The sequence below is a fragment of the Myripristis murdjan genome, chromosome 22 (assembly GCF_902150065.1).
Source record: "Myripristis murdjan chromosome 22, fMyrMur1.1, whole genome shotgun sequence".
In the NCBI taxonomy this organism is placed as follows: Eukaryota; Metazoa; Chordata; class Actinopteri; order Holocentriformes; family Holocentridae; genus Myripristis; species Myripristis murdjan.
The window spans coordinates 20,600,877-20,615,335 of record NC_044001.1 but is presented as its reverse complement, the minus strand read 5'-3'; the positions used below and the strand labels follow the sequence as shown (position 1 = coordinate 20,615,335).

General features: G+C 41.2%; 3 protein-coding genes across 8 annotated transcripts; 1 reads left to right on the top strand and 2 right to left on the bottom strand.

Moving 5' to 3' along the window:
- Positions 1–40: 40 nt before the first annotated feature.
- zpcx (zona pellucida protein C) lies at positions 41–2,925 on the bottom strand. 3 transcript variants are annotated; one of them, XM_030044515.1, is made up of 10 exons: positions 2,474–2,925; positions 2,271–2,383; positions 2,102–2,181; positions 1,844–2,015; positions 1,655–1,757; positions 1,496–1,581; positions 1,343–1,428; positions 1,036–1,212; positions 264–885; positions 41–111 (listed from the first exon to the last, which is right to left on the bottom strand). In XM_030044515.1, the coding sequence occupies exons 1-10, from the start codon at positions 2,864–2,866 to the stop codon at positions 90–92; spliced, it is 1,854 nt and encodes a 617-aa protein (XP_029900375.1). In that variant the 5' UTR covers positions 2,867–2,925; the 3' UTR covers positions 41–89. The 3 variants fall into 3 exon arrangements, with proteins under 3 accessions (XP_029900375.1, XP_029900376.1, XP_029900374.1); XM_030044516.1 differs by having other exon boundaries at positions 264–663; XM_030044514.1 differs by having other exon boundaries at positions 264–1,212.
- A 724-nt stretch (positions 2,926–3,649) lies between these two features.
- Positions 3,650–8,482, top strand: tmem54a (transmembrane protein 54a). The gene is made up of 6 exons (XM_030044748.1): positions 3,650–3,802; positions 5,685–5,881; positions 6,259–6,318; positions 6,739–6,930; positions 7,026–7,169; positions 7,977–8,482. The coding sequence occupies exons 1-6, from the start codon at positions 3,790–3,792 to the stop codon at positions 8,121–8,123; spliced, it is 753 nt and encodes a 250-aa protein (XP_029900608.1). The 5' UTR covers positions 3,650–3,789; the 3' UTR covers positions 8,124–8,482.
- Positions 8,483–8,551: 69 nt separating this feature from the next.
- LOC115354375 (probable histone deacetylase 1-B) lies at positions 8,552–14,278 on the bottom strand. Of its 4 annotated transcripts, none has more exons than XM_030044743.1 (14): positions 14,129–14,278; positions 13,231–13,343; positions 13,034–13,151; positions 12,831–12,905; positions 12,569–12,707; positions 12,325–12,466; positions 12,140–12,232; positions 11,607–11,715; positions 11,280–11,420; positions 10,891–10,999; positions 10,124–10,254; positions 9,818–9,988; positions 9,600–9,654; positions 8,552–9,508 (listed from the first exon to the last, which is right to left on the bottom strand). In XM_030044743.1, the coding sequence occupies exons 1-14, from the start codon at positions 14,178–14,180 to the stop codon at positions 9,481–9,483; spliced, it is 1,476 nt and encodes a 491-aa protein (XP_029900603.1). In that variant the 5' UTR covers positions 14,181–14,278; the 3' UTR covers positions 8,552–9,480. The 4 variants fall into 4 exon arrangements, with proteins under 4 accessions (XP_029900603.1, XP_029900604.1, XP_029900605.1 ...); XM_030044744.1 differs by having other exon boundaries at positions 9,600–9,651; XM_030044745.1 differs by having other exon boundaries at positions 9,836–9,988.
- Between the last annotated feature and the right edge of the window lie 181 nt (positions 14,279–14,459).

Genomic DNA, 14,459 nt, shown 5'->3' with positions numbered 1-14,459 from the left:
TCAGATCCTTAGAAATAAATGTAGAAAATGAGGAACAAAACATAATTCAGTTTCTTTATTTAATTATGAAAGCAAGGCATCCAGTTGCATTACTCTGCTTTGTCCAGCCTCCTGAGGAAAGGGGGAGTAGAAATGAATAAGGTGTCATTATTCAAGTAGCCTAATGATATTTGTTCTAAAATACTGCAAATCTGTAAGATGTCTGATATGTTACAAAAAATTATACAAAGGAATTTCATCAATATTGAATGAAGATTGGGTACCTCAACAGATCAAGGAAGGTTGAGAGTAGTCCCCTCTGTCCAGTCATCTGTCTCCTAGAAACTTTATTTGTCCCAAATCTTCTCATAGCTTTTCCCTCTCGTGGCCTCATCACTTCTTCCTCATAAGTCAGTGTCTGCAATCCATCCACGCCTTTGGAAAACTGCAGCTTTGAGCGGATTGCCGGTTGGAAGTCAGCAGTTGTCTCTTCCTTGTACATCAGTGTTTGTGCTTGCCTTTGAGCCAGCTCGTCTCTCTCATGGCCGAAATCATCACTCCCATGCCGCTTCAAGTCACTGGTGTTTTCAGCTGGCACGGGGCCGTAGCTCTCTTGTGGAGCATCTGCGTGCAGCATCCGAGATCCTCTGCCCAGCTGTTTTCTCTGTGCTGATTCTGCAGCAGCTGGTTTTTCCAGATGTGGAGGGATCATCCATCCATCAACCAAAGATGGAACATTCATGAGCTGCATCTTGGTATCATGTTCTCCCTCATTTAAACCATCACCACCAATCTTATTCGTTGCAGTGCTGAGAATGAAGTCCTGCTCTGTGGCTGCAGGGTGCATCTCTGGGATGTCATTTGATAGTGTGTCACTCAGCTGTGACTGGCCTCTCAAATCACTATCTGAAGGAGAACCAGTGCTGTCATTACATCCTGCATCAGTGACCTTCACCTGTCCGAGCAGCCCCAGGGTCAGTCTGACCACTGGGTCCTGGCTCATGATCACTACACCTTGTGGGGCAGTGTACCAGGGGGCTTTAGAGGGGTCGTTACCTTGGAAAGAAGAACCAGAAACTATCCAGTCCTTTGGGGCTGCAGAGTCAGACTGCGAGATTGACTGGTTTTCAGTCTCTGTAGGATCGGGAGTGTCAGACTGCATGGAGTTGGCTACAGGGGTGCTGGAGGGGTCGACAATGACCAAGGGACCAGTGCCGACTATAGCCCTTGTATCTGAAAGGACAAGTCTGAGTCACTGCTGAAGCCAGACAGCATAACAGTTTCATGCCTAATTACAGAAGCAGGAAGAGATCCTGTTTTTCACTATTGTGGCAGTATTTGTACGACAAAAACAAGCACTGACCAATACGATTGTGCTTGCGTGAAGGTCCTTGACACCTTGAGCTACAGCATCTGCACACCTCTACGTTTCCACTCAGCTCCTCCCACCTGAAACATCAAGACAACCTCAGTAACCTATGAAAAAAAAGCCAAATATTTTCACATGGATTACTACCTTGACTGAATCTTGTTGTAGTTGCAGGATTTTGAACCCGAGGTGATGCCCTGGTCTGAGATAAGCACACTACAGTGGATGTAAACCTTCAAAAAAAGAAGGAGGATTCAGACACTTAAACTACAATGCAGATCCAGGTCAATGCAACCAGATACTCACCTCAGAAATTAGATGAGAAGTGTCTAGAAGAAAATTAATCGCACCCTCTCTCTCAGAGGCAACAAATTGTGTGAAAGTCTGAGATCCCACTGTGGCTGTACACCTGGCAGAAAACAATAGTATCTCTGGTGATTACATTCTAGACCTAAAAAATGAACATGATGGATGCTCCCTGTCCTGGCAGCTTACCCTTTATTCAGTATGACTGCATGCCTAGATCTAGTCTGAGGGTCAGGGGATGCAGAGACAAAGCAGGATTGGATGAAAAGCTGCTGGTCAGGAGCGGGCTTGGCAGTCACCTGCAGATAGACAATCTGGCCTCTTTGGTAGATGTTGGAGTCTGCTGTATGAGTCCAGGTTGCTGCAGGAAGATGAATATTCGATAAATAAAAATCAGCCCAAACAATTCAACCCAGCAGCGGTGCTTTGCCTTTTGTTAATACTCACGATTCATCGTCTTTATTTCAAAGCCGTCATTCTCAGGAAGTGTTGTTGACACAGGAAAGGTATGAGGGTCACTGCCTGACCTGAAAGACATTAGTTTTGCTCGGTGTTCCTTCTTGCATAGCTATTTGCAACTATATACAGGTTTTATAATAAAATGAAATTAACTCACCTCTTTAGGGTGCAGGAAATGGGTACTTTGAAAGGAGTTAGCCACCAGGTAAAGAGAGATTTTCTGGGATTGAAGTGGAGAGAGTTGGAGAATACCTCGAAGCCATTCTGCAGCTGTGGAACCAAGCGTAGTTTCAGAAACCCTGAGATATTCAATTTGTGGAAAGATGAGAGCCAGTGAAACATTTGGTTTAGTTAACTCACTCCAGAATTTGTTCCACATTGAGCAAAGTGGTAAGTAAAGACGAGCTGGTTTTCTAGGTCCCCGTTGCTGTAGCAGTCGTCACCAAACTGCACGTCCTCTCTATTCAGTGTGACACCGCTGAGTCTCTTGTCGACCAGCAAAGTTACCTGAGATCTGTTGCAAAACACCTGAATTCTGGGAGCTCTCAAGCGGGGACGTAATTCAGCGAGCATGTGAAAAGCAGGGGTCCTACTTCGCCATGAACTGAAGATGGTGTCAAAATTTCTTTCAATTGGGAACGGCAAGAGATTCTTTACATAATCCCGGGAAAACTTAACCTGTTCCTCTATTGTTGATTGAACAGGAATAAAAATTCCAACAACCAAGTACAGAAATATCCCTAACTTCCCCATAGCAAAGCTCCAAGCTGGCCTCCTAAACTTTTTAAACCCCTTCCCACATGCAAGCTTGTATTTAACAAGGTGCAGTGTCAGGCAGGACAGGTGGTGCCAATGAGCTGATGAAGATGATGATGCATTCAGGTCATATGGGATTCCCAGACATTTTAGTCATACCACAAATGCAGCCAGAGATACATATGAGTTTATGGTATACAATAAAACATCAAACATAAATGGAAAACACAGTGAACCTAAATGTCTAGTTGTGTCTTGCCATAGCATTTTAGGACCTGTGATCACAAAAAGGCAGTGATATCTGATTAAGATTGCTCATTTTGTATATTGTGTATAATTTCGTACACTTGTATACATTTCCTTGTTATGCCAAAAAGCACTGATGAGTGCCCCAGTGGTACTGGCCTCCTCAAAGCTTTGTTAAACAGGATTTTTAAGAGGGAGTCTTGTGTCTACCATCTTTCTTGTGTGCCTGAATGCAACATTAAATGCACATTCACTGCTATCAGTGGGCTTTAACTGTAGTGAAGGCGCATTTATTGCATTTGATTGTGTGAAATTTGATACAGGCCTATATAGAAGTTTATCTGATTGATTTATCAAGATAAGGATAAGGATGCTATCGAGAAATATGAATAATACTCCCATTATAACCTTATAATGCGTATTCTGAAGTGAATTTATTCTATTTGGTACCACTATATTATAATCCTGGCGACTTTTGTTGTTATATTTGCTTAAGTAAATGAAATGTCTGTGAAGCCACGGAGCCGTGGGCGGAGCCTGCACACAGGTAGCTGCCACAGGTGAGCGGCAGTGGAGGAAGAGAAGTGAACAAAGGCGGGTTGACAGAAACCTGTGAGAAATGAAGTTATTACAACTTCAGCATTAGTATGATCTAAGAGGAAACAAAGGCGACCATGGTAACTCTAGGTAAGTTACTGTTTTTTTTTGTCTTCTTCAACAGAAAGCAAAGCCAGATGAGAGGATATTCTGTGTGAGTTTGTTGCGAGCATATCTCTTAGGCGTGGTCAGCTCCGTCATGTCAGCGAGCCTGCGGAATTTACAGCGTGTGGCATACCGTGTAATGTCTTGGTGTGTGTTTTGAAACGCAGTGATAATTACTGTATATAAGCGAGGTTAATTTTGTCACATGACTTGGACAGCAGTTTTTTTCCCCATGGGGTTGGGCTGCTTTTATTTTAGTTTCAGTTTATTTGAAGGCAAAGTGGAGGGCTCCCCTGTGTGGTGAAGGCTGATGAATGCCACTCCGTTCTCAAAAGAGTATTAACTCAGACATACCTCAGGAGTGAAACTGTTTTACCTCATCATCATCCAAAATACAAGAGTTGTTTATGTTTTTGTGTACATTTTTCACTCCAAAACATTAGATTCAACACATGCATTTCAAAGTCTTCCATTATTAACTGTATAGGTTATGAGTCTTTGCATGATCCTGAGCGGGTCATCCTCCCTCAGCCTCATCCTTAACATCAGTAAACAAAGTGGTGTGCCCTCCTATTTGAAACTGCATTTTCCACCTTCAAGTAGCATGTTTAGTGATCAATAAGTTATTTCCAATAAATGTTGCCATAAGCGACTGGTATGGACTTAAGGGGAGTAAGAACATCACGTCATCTAAGAATAAAAACAACCTCCCCTTACAAAAAAAAAAGTATAGTAACTAAGTTTGATTAGGTGCTGATTGGGTGCTAAAGATAAATTTTAAGTCTCTATAAATATTAAAATATTATGCTGCTTTTTTGTGTCCAAACAGTGGCATTACATTACAATGTGTATCTGGACTGGAAATACTGGCCATGTTATGACCAAAAACATGGTGTGTGTGTGTGTGTGTGTGTGTGTTTTGCACAGCACCCTAATGTAAGCATGAGACAGCCAGCCAGCAGTATAGGTATCTTTACCTGACCCCCCAGGCCTTCATCCTGGTGAATGTTTGAACACCCCACCCAAAGCTTTGTCTTTTTTTTTTTGTTCAGGGCCCCGCCGCCTTCATGGGTGCTTCTGTTTGCCTCAGGTGAAGGAACAAAATGGAGGAACCAAATACCCTCGGCATCAAGGGTATTTCATTCCACCATTTTGAACCCCTCCCCTCCTCAGCTTCATGCTGTTAATAAAACAGTTATAGCTGCAGATTTTTTTGTGGTGTTCTTGTCAGGTGATTGGCGACTTCACCCATCTCTGCAGGGTCGGTGATGTTTGAGATTGCTTAATTTTCACATGTTGTCATGGTGTGCTACCCTGGCCCACATGCCTCTTGCTGTGCTGAGACTCCAACACATGATGTCAACGCTCACACAACCTGATTCTCCACTCTGTCAACTCACACTTTGCCTACAAAATGTAGACAAAGCCACAGTTTACATTTTACCTCACATTGAATAATCTGCAGTGTGTATTCCCCTCATCTTGCATGTCATATTGATTTTATCAACACAGCACTAATGCTCTTAATATCACTCTGAGAATATAGAAGCTGCACACATATTAAAGAAAGCATATTATAATGAGCTTATCTCTGCCCAAGGTAATTCAGGTTGAGTTAAGGCTTAGAACATCAAAATATTGATTGATTGATTGAAACCTTTATTTATTCTCGGAAGACAGTTGAGGTTTCCCTCTTTTACAATGCCGCCGAGATACACTTTAAAATACATCAACAACAAATAGGATATACCTCATACATTATAATGACAGGAAATACACATAATAAACAGAAGAAAGGGAAATACACATAATACACGTTAATAAATAAAATAGATTTTACTTTTAAATATCATCTGTCCACCTCTAGGATTATGCTGTGCCAACCTGAAGGACAACAAAGTCTTAATGAAGATTGGCTTGGCGTTGGTGCTGGTGGGCCATGTCAACTTTCTTCTTGGAGCACTGGTGCACGGTGCTGTGCTCAGGCACATCAATGTGCATGCTCAGGCCCGGGCCATGGTGTATGCCATCGCCAATGTCATTGCAATGGTTGCAGGCCTGCTGGTGAGTGATACATACTGACTCCTGCAGGCCAGAGCGAGCTATGCACTGGAGAGCTACAGCCTTTTATCTTGAATTTATGGTGAAATGAAACATAATTTGAGCATCAGTCAAAATATAATTTTGGTTTAGTAAAAAAATAATAACTTGATAGTGTCATAAAATTGATTTAGTGTCACTGAACTAGAAGAGGATAAATCAGGTTATTGAAGGCTCCTTGATCTAATTAGAGTGGAATGTCAAATCTGTAATCATAAAATTGTACTGTTCTATTTTTGTTCTTTAAATAGGACCTTTTTGAGAATTAACTTTACAGTAGTAATCTTTTATCAATGGGTTCTGTCCTATTTACTGAACATGTTACTTCTTGTGTCCTACAGGGAATTATTGGTGGAATAACAGCCATTGTCTTGTCAAAAAACAAGAAAAACAGGATCCTGGTAAATACTGTTCCCCTTCTCCTTGGCACAGTTTCTCCCAGCTCTTCCCAGGTCACTAATTAGTCCTGTGCTGGATCATGTTAGAGCTCGCTGTTTTGTTTTTAAGTGTGGCTGCTGGGTGTGTGGAGATAGGCCAGCTGTAAATACATTTATCTCATGGTATTTACACTCATATGAAAATACAGGCACTAAACATCCACTCAGATATGAGATGCCTGGCCAAATCACGTCTGCTCAATGGCCCTTTTTGCTTCACTTGATATTAATCAGGCAAAGCGTGTTACCATTTAATGAGTAAAAATGATTTCATTTTGCATAGCTATAGTGACTGGATTTCACTCAAAAGCTCTTATGAAGGCCCCTACACAAACAAGGTTGATTGCTCATGCTGTCTCTGTCATGCCACTGCTCTCCTTGCAGAAATGGGTTCTGCTAGTCTTCAGCTTCATGGCAGGTCTGCTGGCAACTGCCTCTGCCTTGGGCCTGATTGTGTCTATGGTGCAGGCTATTATTCACAGGGGACGGATCCTGCTGATGCACTGCAAGTTTCCTGATGCCACTGGCTTCTCCAGTGTCACAAACGAATGTCCCTTTGATCCCACCCGCGTCTACGTAAGTCAAAGATGCATACGTTACCAAGATCAGAAGCTTTTAAATGACATGCTAAATGAGAACAACTACTCACCGCCGCCTGTTGTCTCTCCCAGGGAACCACAGTCATACTCTGGGTGCCTCTCATCGTGGTGTCTGTGTTGGAGCTGGTGTTTTCCTTCCGCTGCTTTGCTGCCTGCACCTCATTCCTTTACCTGTGTCCATGCAGGAGGAGGAGAAGGCCTATCCATGCTAGGAGGGTGAGTTACCAGTGTTGAACATCAGCATACCTGCATGATTTTGTCACCATTTGTGTGTTTGTATGCACCCTGCACAATTTTTTGTCATGTTGTGATAGATATCTTTAATGAATCACATGACAAACACTGTCAGTTCAGCTACCCGTAAATTATTTTAGTGTCAAGACTGTTTTAGTGCTGAAACAATTAGTCAGTTAATCAATTTGTTGATAAATATATCAATCCTTTTTTAGTTTATCAAGTTAATATGCCAAAAATATAGCTAGTTACAGTGTTACAAATGTTAAGATTTGCTTGTTTTTCTTCATTTCATATAATTATAAAAAAAAATCAGTACTTTGGGGTTGTTTTGGCTGCTGGTCAGACAAAGGTAGTTATCAAATATTGCAAATTATTTTTCATTTTTTTAAAAATATTTTATTAAAAAATGACTAGTCAGTTTGAAAAAAGATTTTAAAAGATTAATTGACAATGAAAAGAATTGCCAGTTGCAGCCCTGCTGTTTCATATTACTCCTTGAGAAATGGAATTTAAAGCCGGCCAGTCAATGCAGCTCCTGATGGAGAGCAGTGAAACAATATGAGGATACAGCTCAGAGGTGGATGCTGGGGTGGCGACGGTGGGATTTATGTGCAGCAGCACTAACAGTGTCAGTAGGGCATACAGCAGCAGCAAATCAGCAATTGAGTTTCACAGCTTAAATAGACTGCCCTGTTTTCGATAGCAACATATGAAGTCAACTGATGAATCAGCTGGTCTGATCTAGCTTCTCAGGCTTCACTTTATCAACTAACTTTACTGTTCCAGGTGCGTATCCAGAGGCCAGATGAAACTCCATCATCTCCTCCCCCAGCACCAGCACCAGTGCCAGAGCCAGAGTCTGAGGCTGAGCCTGCAGAGCAGCACGAGCTGCTGGACTGTGATTCCCGAGTGGAGCAGAGTGACTGGCTCTGAACCAGAAAACCTAGAGATAGGTTGGAACCTGCTGAGCCTGAGCTGCAGTCATCAAATGCAGTGTTTTTTGCACTTGGATCTGTCAACTGCAGAATGGTGTGTTAGGTGTTAAAGTGGTTCTCCATGTTACAGTTTTAGTGTCTAATAGACATATTGTGAGACTTTGACCAGGTAAGGCAATGCCATTTGATTTCCCCTCCATAAAGAGGAATACTTTAAGTGATAATGCATCGCTGTTGATTTTTACAAATTATCAGCAGACTGGGTATATTTCCATTGTCTTAGAAATATACAGAACTCATTAACCTAAGCATGTCTTTAACACTTAGGGTTTTCACCCAAATAAGCTTGGTCCATCTGAAAAAAAGACTGTTACCTCTTGAGACAATATTCTTGATATCGAGACAATATTTTACGACAAAAGATCACAATGTTTTATATGTTTTTATTGGTGTTGAAAAGTGTGAAATTTCCAAGTACTCTTTTGGAACAAGTTTCCTCATGTTTGCGGAATAAAAATATATACAACAATAAATGAGTTCTGGCACTTTTATCGGCCTCCCATTTTACAATGTATACTATACAGTACATTGGACATTGAAGTCCCAAATGCAGTGAAATCTGAACCTCTCCAACAGTATCTGACATTCACCTGATATGACTCAGGAACATTTTCATGTATCACTAAAAGGCTAGATTCACAAAAAAAGCCACTCAAGATGGCATCATTTAGCAAAGAATGCATACAAAATTAGGACCCAAAATACAAGAATGTAATTTACATATGCTGTGGAAGAAGTACTCAGTTTTATACAACTCTCTGAACCACTGTAGCTTTAGCAAGCAAAACCAGCAACAAATTTATCTGAGAAGTGGGTCTACGGTACAAACATGCTTCAACTACATCCAAAGGCACAGGACAGAAGAGGGACTGAGAGACAAGAAAGTAGCCAAAATATCCATGATTTAAATAAATTAAATCCAAAAGATGTATAAAAAGCATACATGTACTAGGCGCTTTTTTTTTAAAGACTAAAGGACTGCTTGTCAAGGGGAAAGCAGGTTTCATAGCATAAAAAGATCCAGGACAAAAAGAGACAAAACACTAACAAGGCATACAAAAACAATACTTATAAAAACATTTAACTTAAGTCCATCAACAGCAATATTTAAAAGGCGTCCTTGAAAGATAAATAGATCCCCATCTTTTCTGGGGATCTATTTGGAGAAGGGTCTGTTGTAAAGGTAAAGTTCTTCATTTCCATTGCAGCAGCCTGGAAAGACGACTGGTGTGAAAAACAAAGGTGTTCAGATCCTTTCTGAATGGTTGCATTGGCATCATGAAGAGATCCAGACTTCAAGGTGTCTTGGACTCCTCCTTTGGCCTAAAGAATCCAGAGCAAGAAAATGATTAACACTCCCAATCAGCAACTTCCTTGACAACATGGTCATTAAGTGTGTGCAATGTTTGCTCACTTTGATGTGTCCATTTTCTCCTCCTCTGGCACCTTTTCTTCTTCCTTTACTTCTGCTAAAAAAATAGGCAAATCAAAAGCCATATTCCTGGTATTACAGATTATCTGAATTATATGAAATAAGTCTAAAACAAACAATTCATTAATACTTCTAATGAGCATTTTTTTTTTATCTTAAAGACTAACATGAATAAGGTGGAATAAGAGAAAAATAGACACCTTTATTTTCTCCCTCACCTTTCTTCTCTTTCTCTTCTCCCTCTTTCTCTCCTTCTGTTTTAGTTCGCTTGGCTTTCTTGTAGCTGGCCGTGTTTCTGCGGCCTCCCTCGCCCTCGTCTTCAGAGTCAGAGAACTCCTCCTCACACGCTATCCTTTTGTCATGAGCACGAACTGAAAAAGGAGACAGGACACAGATAAATTAAACATGGTACACAATTGGCTTGGAAGATGAGACTACAAGATGGTACAGATTTGATGTCAATATGAAAGAAAATTATGAATGCAGTAAGCGAGAATGGGTCTTACTGGAGATGCGTTTGTTTGGGTCCTCTTCCTCCTCATCTCCACTGTCTTCCTGTACAGCATCCTCTGGGATGGCCTGCATCTGAACCCCCGGGGCGTGGGGCAACATTCGCAGGTTCTCAAACAGACGCTGCCTAGAGAACAGAGTACATGTTGCATATACCAACTCCAGGAAATATAAGATTACAAACATGACTACAAAACCTGTATCCACTATATGACCAAACATCCAACTATTCATTCACTGGTTCTCGGAAACCAGGGACGAGCAATTTCATTTTTTTCACAGAAACCAAAATAGGGACATGAAATAGTCAAAACTACTTAAAAAGTAATTATTCTTCATCCACACCACGCATTAACATAAGAATCACTTTTAAAAAGGCAATAAATACATACATAAAAACTAACAAATTTTGAGTGTGAAGGGACAATCACTGATCCAGTTGCAGATTTATGTGATTCTGTTTAACAAGATTTTCCACTTACAATTGCACATCATGTAAAAATGAAGCACAAATACAAACATAGCCCTGTGTTTAACACTGTTCTTACGGCTGCGGGACACAGCTGGTCCATCTAGTTGTAAATAATGCAAAGATTTTATTCAAACATGCATGTTAGTGTGTGTTTGATGACCAATGTGGTTCCTCCTCTATTCACAATGGCAGTACATGGAATTTTTTTTTTTACAATGGGTCTGCCATAATCATTATGCAGAGAGTACAGACCAAAAAACAAAACAAAACAACAAAAAAAGAAAAACTCACTTGATCTTCTCCAGGTAGTCATTGGTATTCTGGTTGGTCATGTTGGAAGGGCTGATGTGCAGCTTGAAGTCTGGCCCAAAGTACTCAAAGTAGTCATTGTATGGGAGCTCTGAGTGAGGAACATTTATATGCCATCAATACACATTATTACCACTGCTCAGCTAACATGAAGTAATTTTATTGGTTGCACCAAGCTGTTAGTAATACTTAGGTGAAACAGCATATTCTCTTTCTCCTATATTCAACTTGTGACACTGATTTTACTGCCTGCAACCAGTAGCTTCCAAGTATTATCAGAAGACTTACATGGTTTAGTAAAGTCTAATGTAGAATATCAACTTGTTGCAATATAAATAATACTTGGGTGCCACATGGGTATCAGGACTCACCATTGGGGATGGAGGTGTCAAGGGCTACAGCTGTCTCGTATGTCCAGCAGCGAGCCACGTTACGGATTGTGTAACCTCCTCCACCCAGCATCAGCAGTGGCAGGTTGAAGCTCTTCATGTACTCCACACACTTAGCATGGCCTGGGCACACAACATGGGTGAAATGATTACTACTTAATGCTGGCATCAAGAGGCTCAAACCTTACTGAGTGGGCAATTAACATAAAACTACAAAAACATGCCTAAAAATGCAACATGTTAAGAACTCTGATTTCACATGACAACTTTATTCAAGATATAAACACAGATGTTTTTGTTTCCACCTACCTTTGATGGTGAGGTTAAAGCAGCCAAGCCTGTCTCCTGATAAAGAATCAGCTCCACACTGCAGAACCACTGCACTGGGCTGGTACATCTCCATCACCTTGGCCATGATCTACAAAGGCAAATACAGGGCACTATAATTTCTGGAAGGTGGTTAAAAGAGTAAAAAAGAATCTATGTTTAAAAAAAACAAACAAACAAAAAAGCATTATAAATACAGAATCCCGTGGGACTGAGAATTTTTCTGAAGAAATATTGTATGTATCCTGATTTCGGAAGATACACTTGTTTTTTTTTCTTTACAAAGAATGATACAGGAAACACTTCATGCTGCTGGTATGTATATTATTGAAGTGAAAAATTAATTAAAATTAATAACACACAGTTTGGAAAAAGAATTAGCGGTACAAAATAAAGGTGTAAAAATTAAATTGGGAAAAAAATAAAACAGCTATCAAAAATGCTTCTACCAAATATGAGAGATATAAACTAAAGAAGCATAACAGAGAGCAAGAAAAAATTATGGTATTACTCACAGGTTTGAATATGGCCTCATACGACTCATCATCAATCCCATCCCTCAGTGGGTAGTTCACAGCATAGTATTTACCCTTCCCAGCACCAATGTCCTGCAGAGGACAAGTCAAAAGTGAGCTTGAGGACTTGACACATAATGACTGTAACAACATGAGCTGTAAGTCTTAAAATAATTAAGTCTTACCCTCAGGTCTCCGGTGCCAGGGAAATACTCTCCATACTTATGGAAAGAGACAGTCATGACACGGTCTGTGGTGTAGAAGGCCTCCTCCACTCCGTCTCCATGATGGATGTCAATATCTATGTACAGCACTCTCTGGTGGTACCTGGAGGGAGGAGACAGATATGTAAAGTCCTGCCACTTGTGACCTGTGAAGGACATCTTACAGCAGATATTTACATGGCTGCAATAGTGCTTTTATACTCACTTCAGTAACTCTAAAATAGCAAGTACAATGTCGTTGACGTAGCAGAACCCTGAGGCCTCAGACTTCTTGGCATGATGCAGCCCTCCGGCCCAGTTGATAGCAATGTCGGTCTGCTGTTTGTTCAACTTCACAGCACCAGCTAGAAAAAAGTGAGGAGGACAGAAGAACCAGACTGGTTAGGGGTTGCTGGGGAAAGATGAGCACAGTGGCATGATTAGTATCAAACACAGCATGTGTAGGCAGAACATGAGAGAAAACTTACCAACAGAGCCCCCTGTTGAGAGCTGGCAGAACTCAAATAAACCGTCAAACACTGGACAATCCTCTCCCACATTAACTGTAGAGCAAAAGCAGAAAAAAGCACTCATAACATTGTTATGGTCCATAGTAAGAGATACAGAACCAGCTCAGTGAATGCAAAAACAACACCTTATCTACATGGATCACCCCTGTGACCAGACTTACATCTCTGCATCTGTTTGCTGTACTCTGACATGTTGTCCGGCCGGATGGAGCGCAGAAATTTGATGTAGTCATCACTGTGATACTTGGTCATCTCCTCTCCATTAGCTTTATGGGGACGCTGAAACAAAAGAGGATTAATTAGCCCCTGATCCACTGATTTGACTCACTAAGCAGCTTCATTCTTGCATTTCACATACATATATCTCCATCTTTCTGTAGAGTCCATAGTTGAGCAACAGGTTGTGTGTCATGCGGATTCGGTGAGGCTTCATTGGGTGACCCTGGCCGTAGTAATAATTCCCAACATCACCTGGAATGAGAACAGAAAAAGTTGTTTTCCTTCAAGGCCTGAACAATGGCAAACATAACGACTGCGGATTAATCATCCTAATTAGTCAACGGTGTGTGTGCATAACTAGATCATCTTCTGCATCAGTGAGAATGTGAATTCATCAACACTATTATGAGTAACACACAGATATGAACCCTGCAGCAAGGATTTCTCTCTCCCCCAGACGGTCATTTGAGGTTAACAACGTCATTCCGCCTTTAACGAAGTATCAGAAAGAGCTACGCTTGCAAACTGGAGCTTTGAATTAGAAACCACTTGCATTGCCGATAAATCGTTTCTAGACGCTTAACTATATAGTATCTGAGGCAGAAACCCTAATTTAACTGGGTTAACGCAGGCGTTGACGTTAATTGCGGTGACAATGAAGTAACGTTACTCGTATCCCCATTGTTAGCTCGCTAGCTAGTAACAGTTAACTAACTGAATTAAAGTATATGTATGTCTGCAACTTCACAAGCTGGAACACCACTTTCGGGGAAAACTGTGTTTCAGAGAAAATTACCACATATTACTGGGACATTAACGTTGTTACCCGGTGTCTGGACTTGGCGACACCGCGCCAGACCGGGATGAGAGCCGCTTGCAAGTCAAGCTAGCTAGGTTAGCTTAGCTTGTGTTAGCCGTGCAGCTTGATAGCCGGGCTAGCGAGTGGTAAAATAAACCGGAACCTTTGTTTAACCGCCGCGGCCAAGTTAACGGATCCGTGTGTTCGCTGTCCAAATTATGAACACATGAGCACTCACCATCATAGTAGTAGCAAACTTTTTTCTTTGTTCCTTGGGAAGTAAGCGCCATTTTAGTCTCTTTCTTGGCAGACTTGCCACCGCACACCGCTGGAGAGAACAGAGGCGGATAGTTTGTATCACGTCGAATCAATGGGGCGTAATGCGGCCAACTTTCAACAGGGGGCGCTGCAGCTCCGTTTTGTTATCCCGCCACAACCAGCGCCTCGCTGTAATGTTGCTCTGTTGAGGAAATAACTGAATGCATTGGTCGGATAAGCCACATTGAAAAAAAAATGCTTCATATATTTAACACACTGTTTATGAGTTATCACATAAAATGAACAAAAAC